Source organism: Pseudozyma hubeiensis (assembly GCF_000403515.1).
Source record: "Pseudozyma hubeiensis SY62 DNA, scaffold: PHS32, whole genome shotgun sequence".
Taxonomy (NCBI): domain Eukaryota; kingdom Fungi; phylum Basidiomycota; class Ustilaginomycetes; order Ustilaginales; family Ustilaginaceae; genus Pseudozyma; species Pseudozyma hubeiensis.
Window position 1 is genome coordinate 552,016 of NW_012133814.1, and position 20,062 is coordinate 572,077.

General features: G+C 57.4%; 8 protein-coding genes across 8 annotated transcripts in view; 4 read left to right on the forward strand and 4 right to left on the reverse strand.

The window, feature by feature from the left end:
• Positions 1 to 87: 87 nt before the first annotated feature.
• PHSY_003200 (hypothetical protein) lies at positions 88 to 1,769 on the reverse strand (the record flags this gene model as incomplete). The annotated part of the gene is made up of 2 exons (XM_012333821.1): positions 88 to 484; positions 1,651 to 1,769. The coding sequence occupies 2 exons, from the start codon at positions 1,767 to 1,769 to the stop codon at positions 88 to 90; spliced, it is 516 nt and encodes a 171-aa protein (XP_012189211.1).
• A 198-nt stretch (positions 1,770 to 1,967) lies between these two features.
• PHSY_003201 (homeodomain transcription factor) lies at positions 1,968 to 5,525 on the forward strand (the record flags this gene model as incomplete). The annotated part of the gene is made up of 2 exons (XM_012333822.1): positions 1,968 to 2,872; positions 2,975 to 5,525. The coding sequence occupies 2 exons, from the start codon at positions 1,968 to 1,970 to the stop codon at positions 5,523 to 5,525; spliced, it is 3,456 nt and encodes a 1,151-aa protein (XP_012189212.1).
• A 330-nt stretch (positions 5,526 to 5,855) lies between these two features.
• Positions 5,856 to 7,232, reverse strand: PHSY_003202 (glutaminyl cyclase; the record flags this gene model as incomplete). Its single annotated transcript, XM_012333823.1, has 1 exon — positions 5,856 to 7,232. One exon carries the CDS (start codon positions 7,230 to 7,232, stop codon positions 5,856 to 5,858), a length of 1,377 nt encoding a protein of 458 aa, XP_012189213.1.
• Positions 7,233 to 7,674: 442 nt separating this feature from the next.
• Positions 7,675 to 11,826, forward strand: PHSY_003203 (hypothetical protein; the record flags this gene model as incomplete). Its single annotated transcript, XM_012333824.1, has 2 exons — positions 7,675 to 10,742; positions 11,472 to 11,826. The coding sequence occupies 2 exons, from the start codon at positions 7,675 to 7,677 to the stop codon at positions 11,824 to 11,826; spliced, it is 3,423 nt and encodes a 1,140-aa protein (XP_012189214.1).
• Positions 11,827 to 11,863: 37 nt separating this feature from the next.
• On the forward strand, positions 11,864 to 13,660 carry PHSY_003204 (DNA repair protein; the record flags this gene model as incomplete). The annotated part of the gene is made up of 1 exon (XM_012333825.1): positions 11,864 to 13,660. One exon carries the CDS (start codon positions 11,864 to 11,866, stop codon positions 13,658 to 13,660), a length of 1,797 nt encoding a protein of 598 aa, XP_012189215.1.
• A 114-nt stretch (positions 13,661 to 13,774) lies between these two features.
• PHSY_003205 (alginate lyase) lies at positions 13,775 to 15,290 on the reverse strand (the record flags this gene model as incomplete). The annotated part of the gene is made up of 3 exons (XM_012333826.1): positions 13,775 to 13,883; positions 13,997 to 14,182; positions 14,281 to 15,290. 3 exons carry the CDS (start codon positions 15,288 to 15,290, stop codon positions 13,775 to 13,777), a joined length of 1,305 nt encoding a protein of 434 aa, XP_012189216.1.
• A 969-nt stretch (positions 15,291 to 16,259) lies between these two features.
• On the reverse strand, positions 16,260 to 19,220 carry PHSY_003206 (hypothetical protein; the record flags this gene model as incomplete). The annotated part of the gene is made up of 1 exon (XM_012333827.1): positions 16,260 to 19,220. One exon carries the CDS (start codon positions 19,218 to 19,220, stop codon positions 16,260 to 16,262), a length of 2,961 nt encoding a protein of 986 aa, XP_012189217.1.
• A 200-nt stretch (positions 19,221 to 19,420) lies between these two features.
• The window catches only part of PHSY_003207 (DNA repair protein), a gene marked incomplete at both ends in the record, with an annotated part of 2,100 nt that continues 1,458 nt past the window's right edge, over positions 19,421 to 20,062 (forward strand). Inside the window, one exon of the mRNA XM_012333828.1 lies at positions 19,421 to 19,514. Within this exon, the coding sequence (XP_012189218.1) occupies positions 19,421 to 19,514 (94 nt within the window). The remainder of the gene's footprint in view (positions 19,515 to 20,062) is intronic.

Below are 20,062 nucleotides of genomic sequence, written 5' to 3' on the forward strand. Positions count from 1 at the left end.
GTGCATTGTCACCATGCTGGAGCGAGCAGGGCATTGTCTTTGAACGTGTCTCGTAGGAATGCAGGAAGAGAAAAGGGTCCCAAGAAATCAGTGCAAGAAATCAATCAGAAAAACTTGACGAAGAAAAGAACCCGAGAAAATCATGTGACCGCTGCTGTACGCGGCGCGTGCGATGCCATTTACGCGAAGCCACTTTAACGAGGGCGTTCGCTGGGTCGCCACGCGGACAGCTGTCAACAGGAAAACACCGAACCGCACGCGAGGTTCTTCTCGACCGCGTGTCTCACTCCACCTGACTTCGATAAATTCTGCTAGCGTCCTAACAGAATCGCGTATGCTCGCCCCTTGAGCCATGCATAGACGTCGAGCGGGGCCAGCGTCGAGCGCGTTGCGTTGGTCAACTGCAGGAACAGGAACAGGCCATACACCGATGGTCGCTGCCCGACGTGTCAGACAGAACGGCGCGCTGCTCCTGCTCGCGTTGCTATGCAAGTTTCGGTGAGACATGCTGTCATGACAGCACAGCGGTTCTCTGTGCGTGTGAAGCACAAGGTATGGAAGAATGATAACCTCCGGGCCGTGTGAGAAAAGAACGAAAAGATCACCATCGAGCTACTGTGCATCGATGTCAGAACTACATGTGCTATCGACAAGACAAAGCAGGTATATGGAGCTGTCACCACGTCAGTCCAAGAACTTCCGACACGCATCGAAGTACGGCGCAACATAGAGCAACACATCGCATGCTGCGCGCCTGGTAGCGAAGCCGCCCTTCGAATACAGACCTGCCTTTTTCAATTGCAGGTCGCGGATGCGGATGCGTCAACCGCGAAGACCGCGTTGTATTCAAGCAGATTCGACTGAGAAAGACATCATCGCGCTGACTGAAGACCGCCTCCTCAGCGGCGTCGGCACGGCTTTTTCTATACACCTGCCAATGACTACGTCGTCAACGATCGACTGCAGAGGCCTACCACCTGCACCACGGCGATTGACATGTGTTGATATGGAAGGCACATGAGAAAGCTCGACGAGGTGCCATACGATTGCACTTTCCGTCGAGCCCACGCTCCTTGAACGCGAGCTGCGTTGAGCCCCGACGACAAATGACGATCACAACGATCTCTTACCAGCGATAGATAGCTTGTACTTGACAGCCTGCTTACTGTTGCCTGCATCGCGCTCGCTTTCGTTCTACGTGTTGAATATGACCGCGAATCTCTAGCGTAGCGTTTCTATTCAAGCGTGGACCGACTCGCTTGGCCAGAGTGGGCAGCAATAACCGCGAATCCAGAATTGGCCGCTGCAAGTCCAAGCAAAAACGAAGAGCCAAGGAGTCCAACACTCTTCAAGGCTGCCTCACCAGGAGCACTGCGAGCAGCCTGAGAAAAGGCGTTCGAGTTTTTGAAGTCCAACGCCGCTTCGCGAAATCGCGTCCAAGTTGGACCCACTTGCACGCCAGTCAAAAGTCGAGAATTACACGAGACGCCTCTTTTGCACGGGCACGTCCAAAGGCGCCAGTACTTCGCAGCAGCCAACAGCCAGCAGGCAGCAGCAGGCTCAACCACTCACCGCCAGTTGACATTCAGCGGTACGAGCCCTTCAACAGCACCATTGCTTTTCTGTCCACTCGCTCCCTCCCTCACTCACCCACCCGTCTTCTGATTGCTGCGTTTCCACCCCTCTGTCTGCTCGCCATCCTTGTCGGCTGCAACCTTCTTCTCGTCGACAACTCGCTTGTCTTCAACGTCGAGGATCGCCACCGCCATCACAGAGCCGCGTCCGATTCGCCGAGCGTGCACAAGGATCAGTCCGCAGATGGCCTTGTAGTCAGCGCAGTCGTCTAGGTCTAGGTCTTCCGTCACGGCAAGGTCTTGAGACATTGCCAGCATCGCTGCACGTCTCCGTCCATCTACGCGATCGTCGTATCCGGACAGCACGCGCTCGCTTGCGTCTCATCCACCACCATGGATGCTGCTGTTGCCATCGACGGCGGCGAGAGGCGCTTGCCTCATTCCTCGCCCGCTCTCTCTGTGATCAACGCGCAACGTCATGCGTCAGAATGCCAACGCGGATCTTCCCAGTCGGACGGTCGCGACGCCCACACGCAAACGCCGCCGCAACATCATCTCCAACCGCGAAGCAGCCCAGCAGCCGCGTCCGTCGACAGCTTCTCCTCGTACATCAACAAGGACGCCGCGCTCTTCCAGAACCGCTCCAGCTCGCCACGCGCTGATGACCAGCTTCGCGACAACAGCGACCCAGCGTCTCAGACCACCAGCAGCCCGCGTCCCCAACCTCGTCACTTGGTCACCACGCCCATCGTATCGCGCGACGCTTTTCGTCACCAGCCATGGCTGCAACACGACCTTCCGCGGAGCGCCAGCAGCGTCATGTCGATCGAGCATCTGCACAACGACACGAACTCTCAGCTGCCGCGCCACCAGGCCGAACACGCTGTCGACGATCACGTCGACGTAGGTACACAAAACCACCGCTCGCCTGAGACCCGCATCGAGATGGCAGCACACACCTTCCACGGTCAGCGCGTAACAGCCTCGCCTAGTCCAGCCATCGACGTCAACCGTCTTTCGATGTCCAACCTTGCGCAGAAGAACCAGCAAGACGACGTCGAAGACTCGGTGTACGGAGACTCGATGAGTGTCAACCGAGGTCCTGCTTCCGTTCTGGCCGATGACTCGTTTGACAGCACCGCCAGCGTCGTGGGAGAGGACTCAAAGAACGAGATCCGCCGAAGAAGGCGAACGCGTCCCGACGAGGCCAACCTGCTGGCTCAGGTCTATGCGAAGAACCCTTTCCCCGACCACGAGACTCGCCTGTTCCTCGCCAACCGCGTGGGCATGTCCGTCCGGTAAGTTCATCTCAGCGTTGATTGACCATATCGTCGCGCGATCTGTACTAATCCGCTGTTCTTCATGTTCTTTCCCCATGCAATCGTACTTGATCTCGACAGAGCTGTCTCTGTTTGGTTTCAAAACCGACGACAAGCCGAGAAGAAGCGATCAGGAAGGTATGGTGGCGCAGGCATCGCTCCCACCTCATCCGTTGCAGGCGACAACGCTGACATTGAAGCCACAACCGCTGCGGAGGATGCTCCTGCTACGATCCTAGCGCCTGTCGTCGCGCTCGCTCAACGCAAGCCTCTGGGCAACGCTTCGGCTAACGGTGCCGCTCCTGCAAAGCACTTGGACCCTCAATCGATCACGGACCTGAGCAGCAACAACAAGGAGAATATCCCTCCTTGGCTCAACGGCCTTGCTACTGAAGAGCGGGTGCAACAGCGCCTCGAGAAGATCAAGCGCGAAGCTCCTCAGGCTAGCCTGTCCAAGGAGCAGGTGCTCGCACCTCGTCAACCCGCGCGTGACCTGCGTCAGGCAGTAGGCCCCGAGGGAGTGGGCATCGCTGTTCACCGCGTGCAAGTCGATCGGACGGTGCCCGAGCAGCCGGCAACGGCTGAAGCTGCCGTAATTAGCAGCTCCAAGTCCTCGCTGTCGCGTCATCGTTCTGTGCCGCGACTGTCGCTCGACGATGTCCTCAGTGGACGCAGCAAGTCATTGCGACGATCTGCCACAGAGCACGCCGGGCCGTTGATCGCCGCGTCCAGCGAGCCGGAGCAAGAGCAGCTCGATACGATCCTGCCTCCGCCCAAGGTCCTGTCGCGTGCCTCTAGCTCATCGAGCCTAAGCCTGCTCACCACGTCAGGTGGCAGGGCTAGCATCGGCAGCTTGGGCCTGCGCCACGAGGCACCGGTAGCCGCGTCATCTGAGGATGTGCGACCATCGCTGACGTCGAGCCTGCCTCCAAAGCTGACTGCAGCGTTGCAACGACAAGGTATCATCGCGATGCATCCTGACGCTGATGGTCAAAAGGCCCAGGGCCAAGGTCTGCTGCAGATGATGCCCAGCAGCAGCGCGTCGAGCAGCGAAGCCGATGCTCTCTACAGCAATGATCAGCGCAGAGACCATGAAGAGGATGAAGAGCGAACGCTCAAGATGATCGCCCAGCGACGAGCAGCCAAAGCTCAAGCTGCCGCTCTTGCCAAAGCGCAAGAAGCGAGGGAACGAGCTGCATCTGGAGAGACGCCGGAGCGCGCTGGCGTGGTCGGGCTTGCGCCGTTGCATCCGGGATGTGCCGATGCGAGGCAAGCGATCGTGCAACAAGCCGGTCTTCTTGACAGCTCTGCTCTCGTCGGAAGCACGCCAAAGTCGGGCACGTCGACCGTTGTTGGTCTTGGTCCAGCGCGACAGCTCAGCCTTGATTGGGCAGCCGGACGCGATCGAGCCGCTACGTCGGCTCTTCCGAAGAGCATCGGCGGCACCCCTCTTTCGCGAAGCGTCAGCGCGCGTCAACTGACGATGCCGCAACCTAACGAGTCGACTCCCCTAACGCAGCAACGCAACGCAAAATTGTCGGACAGCGCTCCGACAAATGGGGAGAAGCGCAAGGCCGATGCCGGCAAGGCAGGTCGTCGCTCGCTGTCGGCCACGGATCTGACGCGACGATTGCAGCAGGCTAAGCGAAAGGGCGATGCAGCGCAACGCAGCGTCAGTGCCGGGCGCAAGCGTAGCGCTGCTGTCGCTGCTGCTCTCGAAGCTGGAGACGAGAACGTCGACCCGTCAGCCGCGACCGATGCCGCTGCTGCCGGCGCTCCCGCTCAGAATAGCGCGGGCAAACAATCGGCTTCTCCGGTCAAGAGGCGACGAGCGCAACTCGAAGACATCGTCCTGGCCTCGAGCCTCGCTGAGCCCGCTGTATCGTCGAAAGCGACCGCTCCCTTCGGCGTGGGTATGGGTGCTCCTATCTCGCCCTTGCTCTCGTCGCGACCATTCCTACCTCACGCGTCATTCCCGTCTGCCTCGCGGACCATGCCGACCATGGTTGTCCCCTCGACGCCTCAGAACAGCTCGCTCTACACTTCGTCCGGCATCCCGCTCAGCACGCGCTCCGACCGATTCAGAGCCATCGGCGCATCACCTGCCGGTTCGCTCGGTCGTTCCATCTCTGCCAACTACACATCGCATCGTCAGCTGCCCCGCTCCTCTGCTGCTCGCGACCACACTGGACCCAATCGCAACTGGAACAGCAATGCAGCTTGTCACATTCGCACCTTCAGCAACAACGATGAAGGTTGGACTCCGCGCTCGAACGGTGGTGGTGGATCCATGTCGCAGCCTCTACCCGCGTCGACGCCGTCGCGCGTGTTGGGCGATCGAACGAACTTCGCCTCCACTCCCGCTTTCCACCACCACTCGTCCCACCACAGGGTGTTGCCGGGTAACAGTTCCGGCGATTCACCCTTCGCCCATGATGACAGTGGATTCTTCGAGGGCATGAGCGACGACGACGATGAACCCAGAGAGCAGATCAAGATTTCGCCGAGAAAGGCATCGTTGAGGAGCATGAGGGCGCCAGGAGCAGAGAGCGGCGACGACCGTCAGGCTGCAGAGTTGTTGTTGGGGTTGGGAAAGGTCGATTCTAGCAGGGACAGCTCGTCGAGTCAGTGACATGGAAAGAAAAGGGTAGGTCGGATTCATGAATCAAACAGGATGGATGGATGATGTGCACTGAGCTGTACTGATCAAGCCTTACAGCGATCTCATCAGCGATAGGCTATCGAATATTCAATATGCACATTTTATCGAGCTCTCTACGGGTGTCTTCTGATCGTGCAGGAGTGATGTGCTGTCTACACAAGCAGCGACGAGAGGAGAGATTCTGCGTCATGCTTCTGTGATTTCAGAGGGATGAGACTATGTATCGCTCGTGGCGTTCACTGTAATGGATGAAAGGGCAGGGTATAAGAAGAGTTCGAGTGGTCAGTACATACTATCTCTTCATGGCGCACGTGGTCGAGCTCGACTTACCAGCTCGACCTTGATCGTTCTCGGGGTATCTGACTCACCAAGTAAACCGCTCTGCGTTGCGTTCTCTCTCTTCTGCGCAACACTTTTGATATCGAGATCCAGATACTCTGCCACCGTGAGTCGCAAGATCATACTCCAAGCATGCATCGTCGGATAGTCCAGCGCGGTGACATCGTCCGACATTTTATGCCACACCGAGGGGAAGGGTGATGGGATCGCGTGCAGGATCGGCACGCCAGCATGCAAGAATGGCAAGTGATCGTCCTCTATGCCTCCCCAAGGCTTCTGCTGCGAGAAGAAGGAGCGCGTGTTGCGATGTGAAGTGTCTCCGGACGGCCAAAGCACGTTTGCCTCGTTCAGCCGTTTCTCTGCATCCGTCATTGCCTGATGTAGCCATTTGGTGCTGTCATAGTAGGACGGCACGTTGGGGTTGGCTGCACCCAGCAAGTCGAGCAATATCAAATGCTCTATCGTGTGCATATGCTGTATCGGGCCGTACGTGCTTCGATACCTTCTCGCAGTGAGCTTGGGAGCATGTGATGTTCGACTCGTATCGAACTGAGTCGCATCCCAGAAGCTGCTGGTCCAATGTTGTGCGAGCTCTCTTGACCCATAGATGGAGTCGGTATGTGTCCAGACTCGATAGGCTTCCTCTCCGTCAAAGAAGACGAGCTGCAACGTCGTCTCCTGCGCTATCGACGGCTTGGACTGTTCCTCTGCATGAATCTTGCGCTCCCTCGCATCCAACGCATCATCCAACGCTACGGCCAGATCCACCATCATCGCACACGGCGCAGCGCTATCTGTCGCACCTACAAAGCCAGCCATTCCAGACGCCGCCGAGAAGTACTTGGAGTCGTAGTGCGCCGAAACGACGAGCTTGCGTGGCGCTGCAGGGTTCTTGGTCAGGATCAAGTTGGTCATCGTCTTCTTCCCTTCGGGCGTATCAGCAGCGAAAGTGTGCAGCTCCATATGCCACCCGAGCTTGCCCTGCGTCTTCCAGTCCATGGACGAGAAGGAGGAGGAGTCCTTGGCCCCGAGCTGGTTGCGAAAGACATCGAGGATCGCCTCTCGCACCTTGCGGCTGTTGTCCGTATCTGGTGGTCGTGGAATGAGTATCTGTGAGAGCAGCGATTTGGAATTGCGTGTATCGAGGATCACAGCTGGATCCGATAGTGCGGCAACGGCAGCTATGGAGTCTGAAGAGAGGCGACCATAGTCTCTCGTCTGACTGCGGACGGCGTGGGCTGCACACCAGCCAGCGAGCACACAGAGCGCCAGTGCCAGATCCAACACCCACTGGCCCCCTCGAGTCCGTCGTCGGGTACGCCGTAGATTTGCGACCATGGCTGATGTTCGTCTTTGACGGCGTAAGTGTTGGTGATAGTAGAGAGAAATCCGCCATTCGACAGCTACAAATCACGAAATGTGGTCCATTCGCGCCAGGGTCCGAAGCCGGAAGATCGGCTCTTCCGCTGTCAGTTCGGAGAGCCTCGACGCCTCTTGGCGTTTCGGATAAATCGGGCAGATCGGCACTTGTCTCCACATGTCCAAACGGGATCGTCTGTGCTCCTTCCTTCCACTCCGACAGCCTACGACTACCTATCTACTGCCAACAACGGCGATCTTCCTCTCGGCGTCGGTTTCGCTGTGAGACTACCACAGGCAGCATATGTAGAAGCCATGGTCTGCCTCTTCTGCTGATCGCAATACTGTCCAACCGGTTCTTTCAATCCTCACGCCTCAGTCAGGCGTCTGCCGGCAAACTACGAATCGTCGGAGCCGCACCATGTCGATACCTCAGCTCGACGAGCAATTCTTGCCTCGCCTTCTCGCGATATTCTATGCAACGTTTCATCCTACCGAAGGGCCAAAAGTCATCTATCAGGTACCGGAGGGATCCATTACCGAGGAAAAGGCGTCTTCAAAACCGGAAGCAACTTCCTCCGCTGCAGCGTCCGGGCACCCGCAACCGACACCGACGGCAACAGCAGAGCCTCTCTTTGACTTTTCCGCGCTTTCCGAATACTTGATCCCGAAAGCCCCTCTGTGCGGAAGGCTCGTCACCTCGATCGCTCGTGGCAAAGCCACCGTTAATCAGAGGCATCATGAACGTCCTTCTCGGGCGCCGTCCGTGGTTCCAGGGCGTTCCGCTTCCGCGAGGTCTGGGGGCTCCTCCAGAGCTTCCTCAGTGAGACCGAGAGGCGCTCAAGATGGCAATCCGTCGGACAAGCAGCAGCTGGAGCAGCGGACCTACAAGATAATGGGCTTCCCAACGCTTATTGAAGATGCTTCCAAGTATCAGAGAAACAACTTTATCTTCAATCTCTGCTTCGTCTTTGAAGGAGAGACGGACATTCGACCATACGAACCGGTCGTCAGAAAGTGCGGTCGAGTCCTTCGCGGGCTCGAAGAGACACAGTCGTTCCTGTCGAGCCCCAAGAGCCTGCCACGCATGTACGGAGTCATCGAGCAGCTTTTTGAAGATCTCAGCTCGTACCATGAAAGTTTCGTCGCGCTACCCGAGGCGCCGCATACGTCCTATCTCAAGCTTTCCTCCAAACCAAACAGTCCAGAGGCGAACAACCTCATATCCGCAGCTATCGGTCCGGACGACTTCATCTCTCTAGGCGCAAGTTTCGCTTCCTTACGCGGCGAGCATCATCGCAACATCATCAACGAAAAGCTCAGGCTCAAGCAGATGCAGCAAGCACAGCTCTCGAATACTCGACCAGCATCTTCCGTAGGCTCGACACGTGCGAGTCCCACTCACCACCAGGCGCCGAGCGACCACGGCGATGTCGGGGGCGCACGATCTCGGTCGGGATCTGCTTCGTCGCCCTCGGAACTCGGCAGGATTCTGACGCCGCTCACGACAATTCGCAATCAAGCTAATCCCATGCTGCGTAGCAGCAGCGCTTCCGGAATCAGTGGCCCGGGCTCAGAGGGACCTAACTCTCCTGTCTCTGCACTGTCTCCGAGCGGCCCAGAGGGGCGCAGACCGAGTCTGGCAAGATCGTCCACCATTCTAGGTCTCAGTGACGACGCTGCACCGGGCGCCTTTCCATCGGAAGAGAGTCGCGACAACGCGATGGGCATCGTCAGCTCGAGAAGGCAAAGTGATGTGAGCCGCGACCTCAGTGCTGCCGAAAGCCTTGGTAATGTCCTGACCAATCATGACAGCGGCGCGTACGATAGTATCAACACAGCAGCAGGCACGCAACGCTCAAGTCGCGGCAGTCCAGTCCTCGGTGGACAAGATGCCGAGAACGAATCGACGCTGCTTGAGCACCTCACCGAGAGTATCGTCTCGCTGAGGACGATCGACGCTGCCCTCTCCAACTCCGTCAACGCGCTACGCACAGAGACCGGCGACGCAACGAGACGCACGGCGCTTGTCGAGAAGCGCGAACCACCTCACGGCCTTGGTCGCACTGTCCGCGATGCCATCAATCTCAAGCTCTTTCCGGTCTTTCCCAACCCGACACCGATCAACGACTGGGATGTTCCTGTAGCGCTGCTGGATCTTCTGTCACGCGTGGATGGCAACTGGGATCTGACTATGCGACGGATCTTGCCTTTCATCGATGGAGTCAACCACGTCAAGCGCATCGCTCAGCTCGCCGATGCCGATCTCGGCCTCACACGAGCGTGTCTCGAGCATCTCATGTTCTACGGCTGCATAATTGTCGTCGAGATCTTTCAGTACTTCAACATGTACACGGTGCGACCTGCGATAGCCAAGATCGCAGACGACCAGGCGCTCGGTCGCGAATGCGCAAACTACGTCACGAGACCTGGGTTTTCGAGCCGAAGCTATCCGGAGCTTCTTCGGCTGTATTCGCTGCTCCGAGCTGGCACAACGCTGCACGATTGGATCGAAGACAATGACATTGACTCAAAGGGGATCGATGTGCGTCGCTTCGTCTCCTTTGGTGTAATACAGGGCTTCTTGCGACGAGTACATCGATATCCGATCTATCTTGGGTTACGTGCAGGCGATGACGGGGTGTCGGCGTTCGATACGTCGTTGGTCAGCACCGTGCGCAACTCGCCAGTGATCAATTCACCAGCGATCAAGTCGAACGACTCCAACTTTCGACGTGCAGAGACGAGCGATCAGCATCGACGGGAGCAGAGCGGCAGTCGCGAGCCGCGGGATCGACGACCGCGCGAGCTTTCGGGGATGAGCGGAGCCTACAGTGCTTTCCAACGCATCGGCCGGGATGGTAGTGTCGATAGCCCAGGAGTCGGGACGCGCACACCACCGACGCGAAGAGGAGCCTCAGAGGCGCGACTGAGCGACGTGGTTCTGGCAGGTGCCGGTGCGGCCAATGCCAGCGCTTTCCAAATGGGCGACTCGTCCAACACGGCCAGCGGCGGAGGCGGAAGTCAATTCAGCACGTCGCCTGCCAAACGACAAGCTCGCATGCGACAGCGACCTGGCTATCGTCAAGCGACAACCACGGCGGTAGATGTAGCTGCTGTGGCATTCCAAGCGGAATGGCCAGCGCAGACGGCGACAACATCTGGTCCTCAAGCACGGTCTCCACGCAAACGTGCAAGTGCCATCGGTTTGAGCACTGCCATCCCCAGCACGACGACAGCTGGAGCTACACCCTCAGCTGGAGTCTCCGGTATCGCGACGGCCAGCGGCGGCGCTCACACCCACCCTCGTTCAGCCGTCACGGTAATTCCACCGGAACTCATCGACATGCTAGACGGAACACACAGCGACGACGAGATCTGCGTCCACTTTTCCATCTCGTGGCCCGACCTCGAAAAGATGCTCATACAAATCGGGCTCTCACCAAACAACCGCATAGATCCGAACGATACGGATGAAGAGGACATTGCGTCGACTCAACGCAGCGATTGGAGGCGGTGGCCGGGAGGCTCCATGTTCGGCACGATGGCTGCGGGTGGTGGAGCCAGTTCAGGATGGAGCAAGCCGAGGATGTCTGGGTTCAGCGGAGGAGGTGGTCACCCCGGCGCTGCAGTGGGGAGGAGTCAGGCGAGCGTGATTGCGAGCTCCGGACATCAATCGAGCAGGGGCCAGGGGGCAGAGTCGAGTGGATTTGGAGTGCCTTGGGGCAATGATCCGGATGAGAGCGGTTGGGGGCCGATAACGTTGGATCGCGAAGCAGTCGAAGCGGGCGATCTGGGTCTGGTGAGGATCCTTTATCAGTGAGGAGTACACATACCCGGATGATCAGAGATCCGTGACCAAGGCAAAGTGATCTCAGATGACTATCCTTTGCTCGATGTCGTGTGCCGACCCTGTGTGTGTTGTTTGCGAAGGCAAACAATTGCTACCGCAGAGAGATACTGAGTGTGAGACTATCAGTACACACAACGCGTTCTGCGAATTGCGCACAAACCTCCACACTACGAGCTGCTGTCAAGGGAAAAAAAGACGCGAGCAAGACTGAAAAGCTGCCCAAACCTCGGCAAAGGAGCTTTGTTCGACGTCATGTTCGTATAAGCCGATTCCAGTCTTCGCTGCGGGGAAGAATGCACATCGAGACGAGATCTTGTCAAGACGTTCCTCCTTTCCTCACCCACCACGATCTTCATCTGAGCCAGTCATTCATATGCGAGCGCGTCCACTATAGGCAAGACGACTCCCCTCTCCACAATACCGCAAGCAACGAGCTTTCATTGTATCCGGTGTCAAGACGACCGCCAGCATTCGGTCCATCTTCCCCCTTGTCGCCGCTGTACGGCGGCTACACGCTGCACCGACTTTCCGTGCCTTCAATCTTTCTTCCTCCCTCACACACCCGCGCCCGCAGACGTTGAGCATCTCCACCGCAAGACCGCAATTCGAGATGTCACCAGCTGCATCGACTCCGACGAGGACATCGCCTCGCAAGGCAGCCGCCTCCTCCTCGCCTTCCAAGCGACAATCTTCGACGGCTTCGCCAGCGATCAAGACTGAAGTCGAGGACATCCATTTCCCTCCCACTCCCAGCTCGATGGGTGGTTCGCCAGCTAGGAGCAAACGCAAACGAGGTGTCAAGACTGAGACTGAAACTTCAGCTATTGGCGACCTTCTTGCTTCGTCCTCTGTGAAAGAAGAGGAGGATGTTGACGATAAAAGCGGCTTGATTTCCGAGCCTGCTTCGCCGAGCAAGAAGCAGACCACGTCTGAAAGGAAGTTGGCTTCCTACAAGACGTCGATTCTCGCGTCGCCGTTCCCGGATCACCCGTTACCTACGGCGGAAGAAGCCGAGCGAGTGGCATGGATCTTGGGCGAGTTCCACGGCTACAAGCGCGAGTCCGAAGGTGGTCGGGGTCTGCCCAAGTACACCACACCCAAAGGGGAAGATCGATGGGGAGGATGTGGTGATGTTCCCTCGGTACTCGATGCGGTCATCCGCACGGTGCTCAGCTGCAACACTTCCAACCGAAACTCCGCTGCAGCCCATCGCTCCCTCACCGAACACTTTGGCAACCAAAACTGGCAAGCGATCCACGATGCACCCGAATCCGAACTCGTCGAATCCATCCGCTGCGGAGGTCTCGCCAACAACAAAGCCCGCACCATCAAAGGCATCCTCCGTCAAACCCACGAACGACACGGAACCCTCTCCCTCGACCACCTCCACGACGCCACCGACGACGACATCATGCAGGAGCTCGTAAGCTTCAACGGTGTCGGTCCCAAGGTCGCCAGCTGCGTGCTGGCGTTCTGCATCGGCAGGGAGAGCATGGCGGTGGACACGCACGTATTCCGGTTGTGCAAGGCGTTGGGTTGGGTTCCGGAGAAGGCGAACAGGGATCAGACGTACTATCACTTGCACGAGCGGGTTCCGGGTCCGTTGAAGTACGCGTTGCATGTACTGTTGATCAAGCATGGGAAGATGTGTAGGAACTGCTCGGCGAAGGGGTTTGCGACGGTGAAGGAGGAGAGTGATGGGGAAGGGGAGGGGTATGTGGAGAGAGAGTGTCCGTTGAAGAAGAACGGGTTGTTGGGGAGGAAGGGTAAGGCATTGAGAGACGCAGCTGCCGGTGGAGGTGGGGTGAAGAGTGAAAAGGTAGAGACGACAGTCGAGTCGGAATCACCTTCGAGGAAGAAGGTCAAGATCGAACCTTCTTCCTCCTCCGACATCGACTACGCAGCAGCACTCGAACGTGCACGCACAGCAACCGAACAAGACCTCCTCCGTCTCCTCCAGAAATCCCGATCCACGCGTTCCTCCAACCCCATCTCTTCCACGCTCAAATCGAAAGACTTTTCTCTCGAGATCCTCGCCTCCTCCTCCCTCTCCTCGGAGCAACGCAAGCGCGTCTTCTCGCTCTTCGAGAGCAACATGAAGTCCATGTATCGAAACTCCACCTTGGGATGGAAACCCTCGGCCAAAAAGAAGGAGCTGTTCGACGACCAATCGCGCTTTGTGATCATCCGCCCGCCTGCCAAGGAAGGCGCCGAGATCGCTGCCTTCGGCATGATCAGGTTCGACACCGAGCCGTGTTCCCCCAAAGACCCGGTGGCGAGGGATGGGGAGGAGGAGGTGGAAGTCGCGTACCTGTACGAGATCCAGGTTCGACAGCAGAATCAGAGGGACGGACTGGGCAAGGAGATCATGGAGGTAGTGTATCAGCTGGCCAAGGCGGTGGGCATGAGGAAGGTCATGTTGACCGTGTTCGATGAGAACAAGGCGGCGAGGAAGTTTTATGAGAAGATGGGTTTTGGGAAGGATGAGAATAGCCCCAGCAAGGAAGGGGGTAAGGTGGATTTCGAGACCATGTGCAAGGTGGTCCAAGTGTAAGGGCGAAGGCCAATCAATGCTTGTATCGCGTGAGACTTCGTGCTTGATTGCGGGCCAGGATCACACAGAGAAGATGAGGGAGTGAACCGCATTGAAAGCAAGATCTGAATGTGTTCAAGTCTTTGTGAGGTTACGAAGCGAGTTGATGCGGACGCTAAAGTCCTTGAAGTACGAGTACTGGTCGATGGGTGTTGCCCAATCCTTTGTTGCTCCTCCGAAGAATCTGTGTACGAGTATCAATGAAGCATTCGGTATGTTTGTCAGTGGACTGGTTCGCAAGTCTGAGCCATCGCCCTCTGCCACCCCGCCTTCGTCGGCGAAAGGGAGAAAACTTACGTGGAGAACAAGATGCCCTTGATGCTCGCCGGCCAGTAAACCTGATCGTAGTAGATCGCCCTGACGTTGTTGACGGTGATATCGACGGTACCGTTCGGATGGGACTTGTTCGTGGACAGGGTGATGGTCTGGGAGATGTTTGTCCACCCACCTATCGTATAGTTGAAAGAACCTCTGCCGAGGGATCTATTGCGCGGAAGACGCAAATCAAGCGAAACAAATGTCCGACTTCAGTCAGTGTTCTGTACTGTCTTCAACCTCGGAAACGGATTGTGTGTACTTACATCCCATAGTCCGAATTCACATAGCTGTACGGTGGGACCTGCAACATGGCCGTCAGATTCTGCCTGTCCTGCGGCAGATACGCATACAGCTCCCCCATCCCACCCGTCCTCCACGCCATCCTCGTGCTCCAACAATCGCTCGCGTCGTTCCCCCCACCGCATCCCTCCGTACCTCCGTAGAGCCCTGGGAGCTTGCCTCCCATGACAAAGTTGTAGCCGGCAGGGAAGAAGACAGAGTAGTTAAAGGTGATGGAGGAGGCGAGGGTGAGGTCGAAGGGCGTGAGGGCGTAGAACTGCGTTCCGCCGACGGGCTGAGCGGAGGGTGTGTACGAGTTGGCTGGGTAGAAGATAGATAGCACGCTCCCCGGTAGGCTTGATTGAGTGGCCAGGATGGGGTAAGCTGGGGTTGAGGTCGACCTGTCGCTGGTGATGATGGCGACGGGAGAAGAAGAAGATTTCGTTCCGCTCGATCCGCTGTTGGTAGCGGGTGCTTGTCTACGGGTTTGTCTCCTGCTGGTCGACGTGCTCGAACTACCCGAACTAGACCTCCTCTGCCTCAATGCACTGCTAGGCAGCCCTCCCGTCAAAACCTTATTGTTCGCTTCCCCCGAACTGTAATACTCGATGCTGAAATCGTTCAGATCCGTAAAGTTGCGAGCTTGCTGCCACACCGCACCCTGGGTAGTCCTGGCTTTGCGCGCCTGCGTTGCATTTTGATCGAAAACCCCTGTTGGTGACGCGGAGGAGGTCTTCGAGTGGTGTTGTGTGAAGTACACCGGAAAGAAGATGACGACAAAGAGGAGGACGAGGAGAGTTATCGGCAGGAGGATCAGGAGCAAGAGCTTGCGTCGTGTACATCCTCTGCGACGCCTGGAAGAGTGGGTCTCGAGGTCCGAAGGAAGAGACTTGAATTCATCTGCGACCAGGTAGTCGTGCTGTGGTGAGAGAGAGAAGGAGGCAGTGCTTGGACGAAGGTCGTGATTCTCCATCATTGCGAGTTGTGTTGACATTTGCTTTTGGAGGAAGAAAGCAAGGGGCGTATGCTAGTCACCGCGCGATGGGGAGGACGGAGGGCATGTTTGTTCACCCTACAAGTCGATCGTGATGGATCTTATATCCTCCTCTCCCTCCTTGTGCAACTCGCACATCTATCCAGAGCTGAGAGCCATAGCAACCCGGACACCATAGATGTCTCACTCCCCCCGCCGGTTTCGGCGTATCAATCCAACTCCGTCGTTTCCCCCTCTCTCCCCTCCCACGTGCATGCCACTCTCTTGCGTTTCCCCTCTCATTCCACCAACAACTCCTCCCTCATCCTACACCTAACCTCTGCTCAGCCAATCACCCCGAAGAGCCTACCAGCGTACTGTATCCTTCATCCCTCTCGACAGCATCTGTCCTAAACCCCGGATCGCTTTCCTGCAGCTGTCAAGCACCGCATCACAAAAAACACACATATACACAGCAGATTCGCTCCACCGCGTCTGAATTTTCGCTCGATTCGTCGGAGTTCAAACCTTCAACCCTCGTCTGCCTAGCCCAGCTTCCAGAAGCTCTCTGCTCAAAGAGCCGTTCTTGTTCATGCAGAACCCAGCCCACTCAACACCACACACACAAATGCTTTCTCTCCGCCTCCACTCCTCAAGCCTTCACCCTGCCCGGAACAACAGCCATTGATCAGCGACTTTCAGCCATGATTCTTAGCTCAACGCGCAGCTCAACTCACAGCCACGCTACCCACCACCTTTTCAGGTACACGTTCAAACTGCATTGAGACGAATCATGGTATGATGCATTGAAAGAAAAACTTGGATATGTAGATGCAGATGATATGATGCGACAAATGTCGTGGGGAAATGGAGTATGCAAATGCAAGAAATGGCAAGGTACTACTGTGTATATGAATGCGAAAGCGTCGATATGAATTTACTGGGAATCGTCAGCTACTGTTGAGCTCGCCCGGCTTGCGACGCTCTTAATCAGGACATGTATCCTGAAAGAATGTTTCCGGTGGTCCCTGCTCTAAGCAAAGGTCGTCGCGCACCACCGAGCGAGCCCATGCGTGGCTGCAGGATCATGGCAGGCTTGCGACTGCCAGCGGCAGCACATGGAGAATCGCCAATACCGTCTTCGAACGACGAATCACCGACACTGCCAAAGCTGGTATCACCTGCGGTTGCCGCTGCCGCTGCCGCTACTGCCGATGTCGTGTTGTCAGCCGAAAGCTTGGTTGTGCCAGTGCGGTGTCCCATCTCTACTGCAGCCAGAGTGCGAGGGCCGAGCTTCATCGATGCAGCCACAGGACAAGGCGATTCTTCCATCATCGAAGTCGGGTCTTCCTCCTCCTGGATCGAGTGTCGTGCAGTGGCGCCTGTCGAGACGGCATGTTGAATTTGAGCCTGCCTTTTGCCCTCGCCATATGTGAAGCTGCGATGACGCGAGAATTGCTTTCTAAAGCCGTGAAGCTCGGCCGACCTCTTTGCCAGGAAGCGCGGGTCGTCCATGCAAATGTACTGCTGAGGCTCGCAAAGATTGGCGTACGACTGGAAAAAGTTGCAGTAGCCGCCCTGAAGAATGTAGATCTCGGGAAAGTGGCAGTTGGGATAGTCGTGCGCCAGACCTCGATCGGCCTGTCGCAAAGCCAAGGCCATGCTTGGTGCTCGCTTGCAGCTGAACTCGCAGTGGAAGACGAGAACGTGCTTTCGGCGATTGCCAAACTGGTCGGCTTTGCCGCTCTGCGATCGTGGAGGAAGTTGCTGGCCGTTCGCATGACGGCCTTGACCGGGTTTGAGGAAGTGATCGACGACGCGTTCGATCGTGCTGAGATTGATAGCACCGGGGATGTGACCACCCTCGTACTCGTAGCCGAAGCGGCAGTCGACGACTTGGTAGCTCATGATGGCGTTGGCGTATTTGCCCGCGAGCAAATTTGTCATGGTCTGAGGTGTGATCCTCATCAGTCCGTCGTCCTTGACATTGAAGCAGGGGAGCACCTTGCCCTCCTTCTCAGATGTGCCGAAGCCGGGCAGGCTCTCGGCGCTCGCAGGCGAGTTGGCGTAGGCGGGGTCAGCGAGGGCCAGGTCGTCGACCATGGACTCGTTGCCCCGTGAGCTGCTGCGCTTCATGCCCGTGCCGTACGCCAGAGGAGAGCTGTCGTCCTTGCTGCCGCGGCGCAGAAAGTTGGGACGCGTTCGTGCTCGCATGGCGGGCGCGATGGGCGAGCCATTGGCAGACGCCATTTCGCTGTGACCGGAGAAAGGCGGACGACGGCGATCGGGAGAGACAGGGGAGTCGACAGATACGCTTCTGTCGTTGGCGCTCAGCTTAGAAGAAGCTGGGCCGCCGAGAACGGAGCTGTGGTCAAAGGCAGACAAGCACCGGCGTGGCGCAGGAGCCGTGGGGCGTGCGACTCTGTTGGTCTGCCCGCTGATGCCGAGGACCGGATAGGCGCTTTTGACGGCGGATTGATCGTTGGTCAGCGAAGGACGCTTGACGTAAGGGTTGGCGCGCTTGCCGAGGGTGGTACGAAGAGCGCCGACGCCCGACCCTGAGCTCGAGCCAGACGCAGCCCGCGGTACGACCGCCATGGTGTTGGCACGCTCAAAAGTGCGCGCACCCAACGATGTGGTGCGTTTGGGTGGGGGCATCCTGGTGCAAGGAGACGACTCAGGGGGAGAGGACACGAGGCTGGGAGAAGCAGCCTCGCTGGACATGGCAGCCAGCAGGTTCGGACCATCGACAGGTGGCATGCCGTGCCTGCTTCCAAGCTTTTCGGGCGAAAGCGGGTCGTAAAAGTAGCCAGCCATGGTCCCCGAGAGCGAGTTCATCGACGGCGAGGGAGACGGGTTGCTGTCATCGGCGTCGGCGTCGTCGTCTTCCAGCGGCAAGGTCTGGCGTGCGCCGAGCTTGATAGCTACATCGTCAAGAAAAGACTTTGCGGAGCCGGAACGAGAGGATGGCTTGCTGAGGCGACCATCAGATCGGAGACCTGATTCGGAAAGACGTTCCCGCGCAGCAAAGCTTGAAGCTCGGCTTGAGGAGGAAGAGGGAGCGCCAAAGGAAGCGCCACGATCGGCAAAAGTGGCCGAGAGCGCTGGCCTAGGTCTGACGGATGCAACGCCCATGAGCGCGGAGGAGAGCTGAGAGATGCGCTCGTTGGCCTCGCTCTGCCTTGTGGGAAGCGAGGTGGGTCTGCGCTTGGGAGGAGGCTCCTTGTCTGGGCTGCTCATAAGGTCGTGTTCGTGAGCAAAGATGCGTTGCGAGTTGAAGGCAATCTCTGCGCCGAAAAGGCGCGAAGACATGGAATGAGCGAGCTGGAGGGAAGATTTGCGCTCAGCGGCGATAGGCCTGGGACGAGTGGAACCACCTAGGACGGGATGGAGTCGGTCTCTGCTGCTCGAAGAGGCGCTGGCACTCGCACCGACGTGGATGTTGTCCATAAGCTTGGGAAGCGCATCCGAGGGAGAGGGGCGGAACTGCGACAGATGGATTGCATTGGGTGCCGGAGAGATGTCCATATCTCTGGGTGAGCTCATCTTTGCTGCGAGACCAGGAGAGCGGGCGTGGAGGGTGGTTCCCATGGCGGCACCAAGCGAGGTGGCATGGCGCGGTGAAGGGCGGCCGAGGATGTGGTGATGCGGCTTGGTCGTTTCTGGGACGAGTTTATCAAAGTAGGATGGTTGGTCATGGGTGGCCGAAGCGAGAGTGGGAGCAAGGCCGAGATCGGCACCGAAGAGCAACTGCTTAGGAAGGAGGCTTAGAGTAGGAAATGGATTCGAGCCATGCTCGTCAAGTGAATCCGAGATGGACATGGAGGAGCCAAAGGACTTGTCAAAGTCGGCAGGAAGATCATCGTTGGCATAGCACTTGGGTGAGCTTGGCTGCTTGAAGAGGTCGAACTTGGGCGCGGGTGCCAGCGGTGACGAGAGAAGAGTCGCCATGACGAGGTGCCGAATCAGGCTAGATGGGAAGCGACGCGAGGGCTGGGGCTGAGCGTGTCCGGAGGAAAAGAGATGGCTGGAAGACCAATACTACGCCGGCATGGGAGGAGATAAAGCGAGATCTAGATGGTGCACAGGTGAGCGGAGTGTAGTCGGGCTGGGGATATGCCAAAGACAAGACACATGCAGCCAGTCGAAGGATGGCGAGGCGAGTTGTCGAGTTGAATCTGCTGCTGAGGACGGCCGAGTGCCTTGAGATGTGCAAGATGGAGCAGTGGACCGAGAAGGAGGATGGTGAGAGGACGAGGCCGGGATAGTCGAGGTGGATGAGGGGATGCCGAGGAGCCTTGAAGGAGATGGAGCAAAGTAGGACGAGGAAGGGTAAGGTGGAGAGGATGGATGGATGAAGCAAGACGAGATGGATGAGGACTTGGTCAAGTTAGCCAATGTCGTCGAGCAGCTGAGTGGGAGCACGAGGATGAGAGAGGCGAGGCGCAAAGCAGACCAGAAAGAGAGATTGCGCTCCAAGCGAGATCTGTCAAACTGTGTGACTGAAGAGAGAGTGGAGAGACAAAGTGTCTGTAGAGTTGGTGTCTCGGGCTCTGTGTCTGTGTCTCTCGTTCTGATGTGACGGTAAAAATTAAGCGATTAAAAGTCAAGCCATCCGGCCATGAAGGCGCAAAAGAGCTCCAGATAAGTGTGACATCCCAAAATGAGCAGTTGACCAGCTTCGAGGCAGACCAACAGAGGAGCGTTTGATGATACTGTCACTTGGACATGCATGCAACCCAAATCTGTCCAAGCCCAAGAGTCTCTCTCTCTCTCTCTCTCTCTCTCTCTCT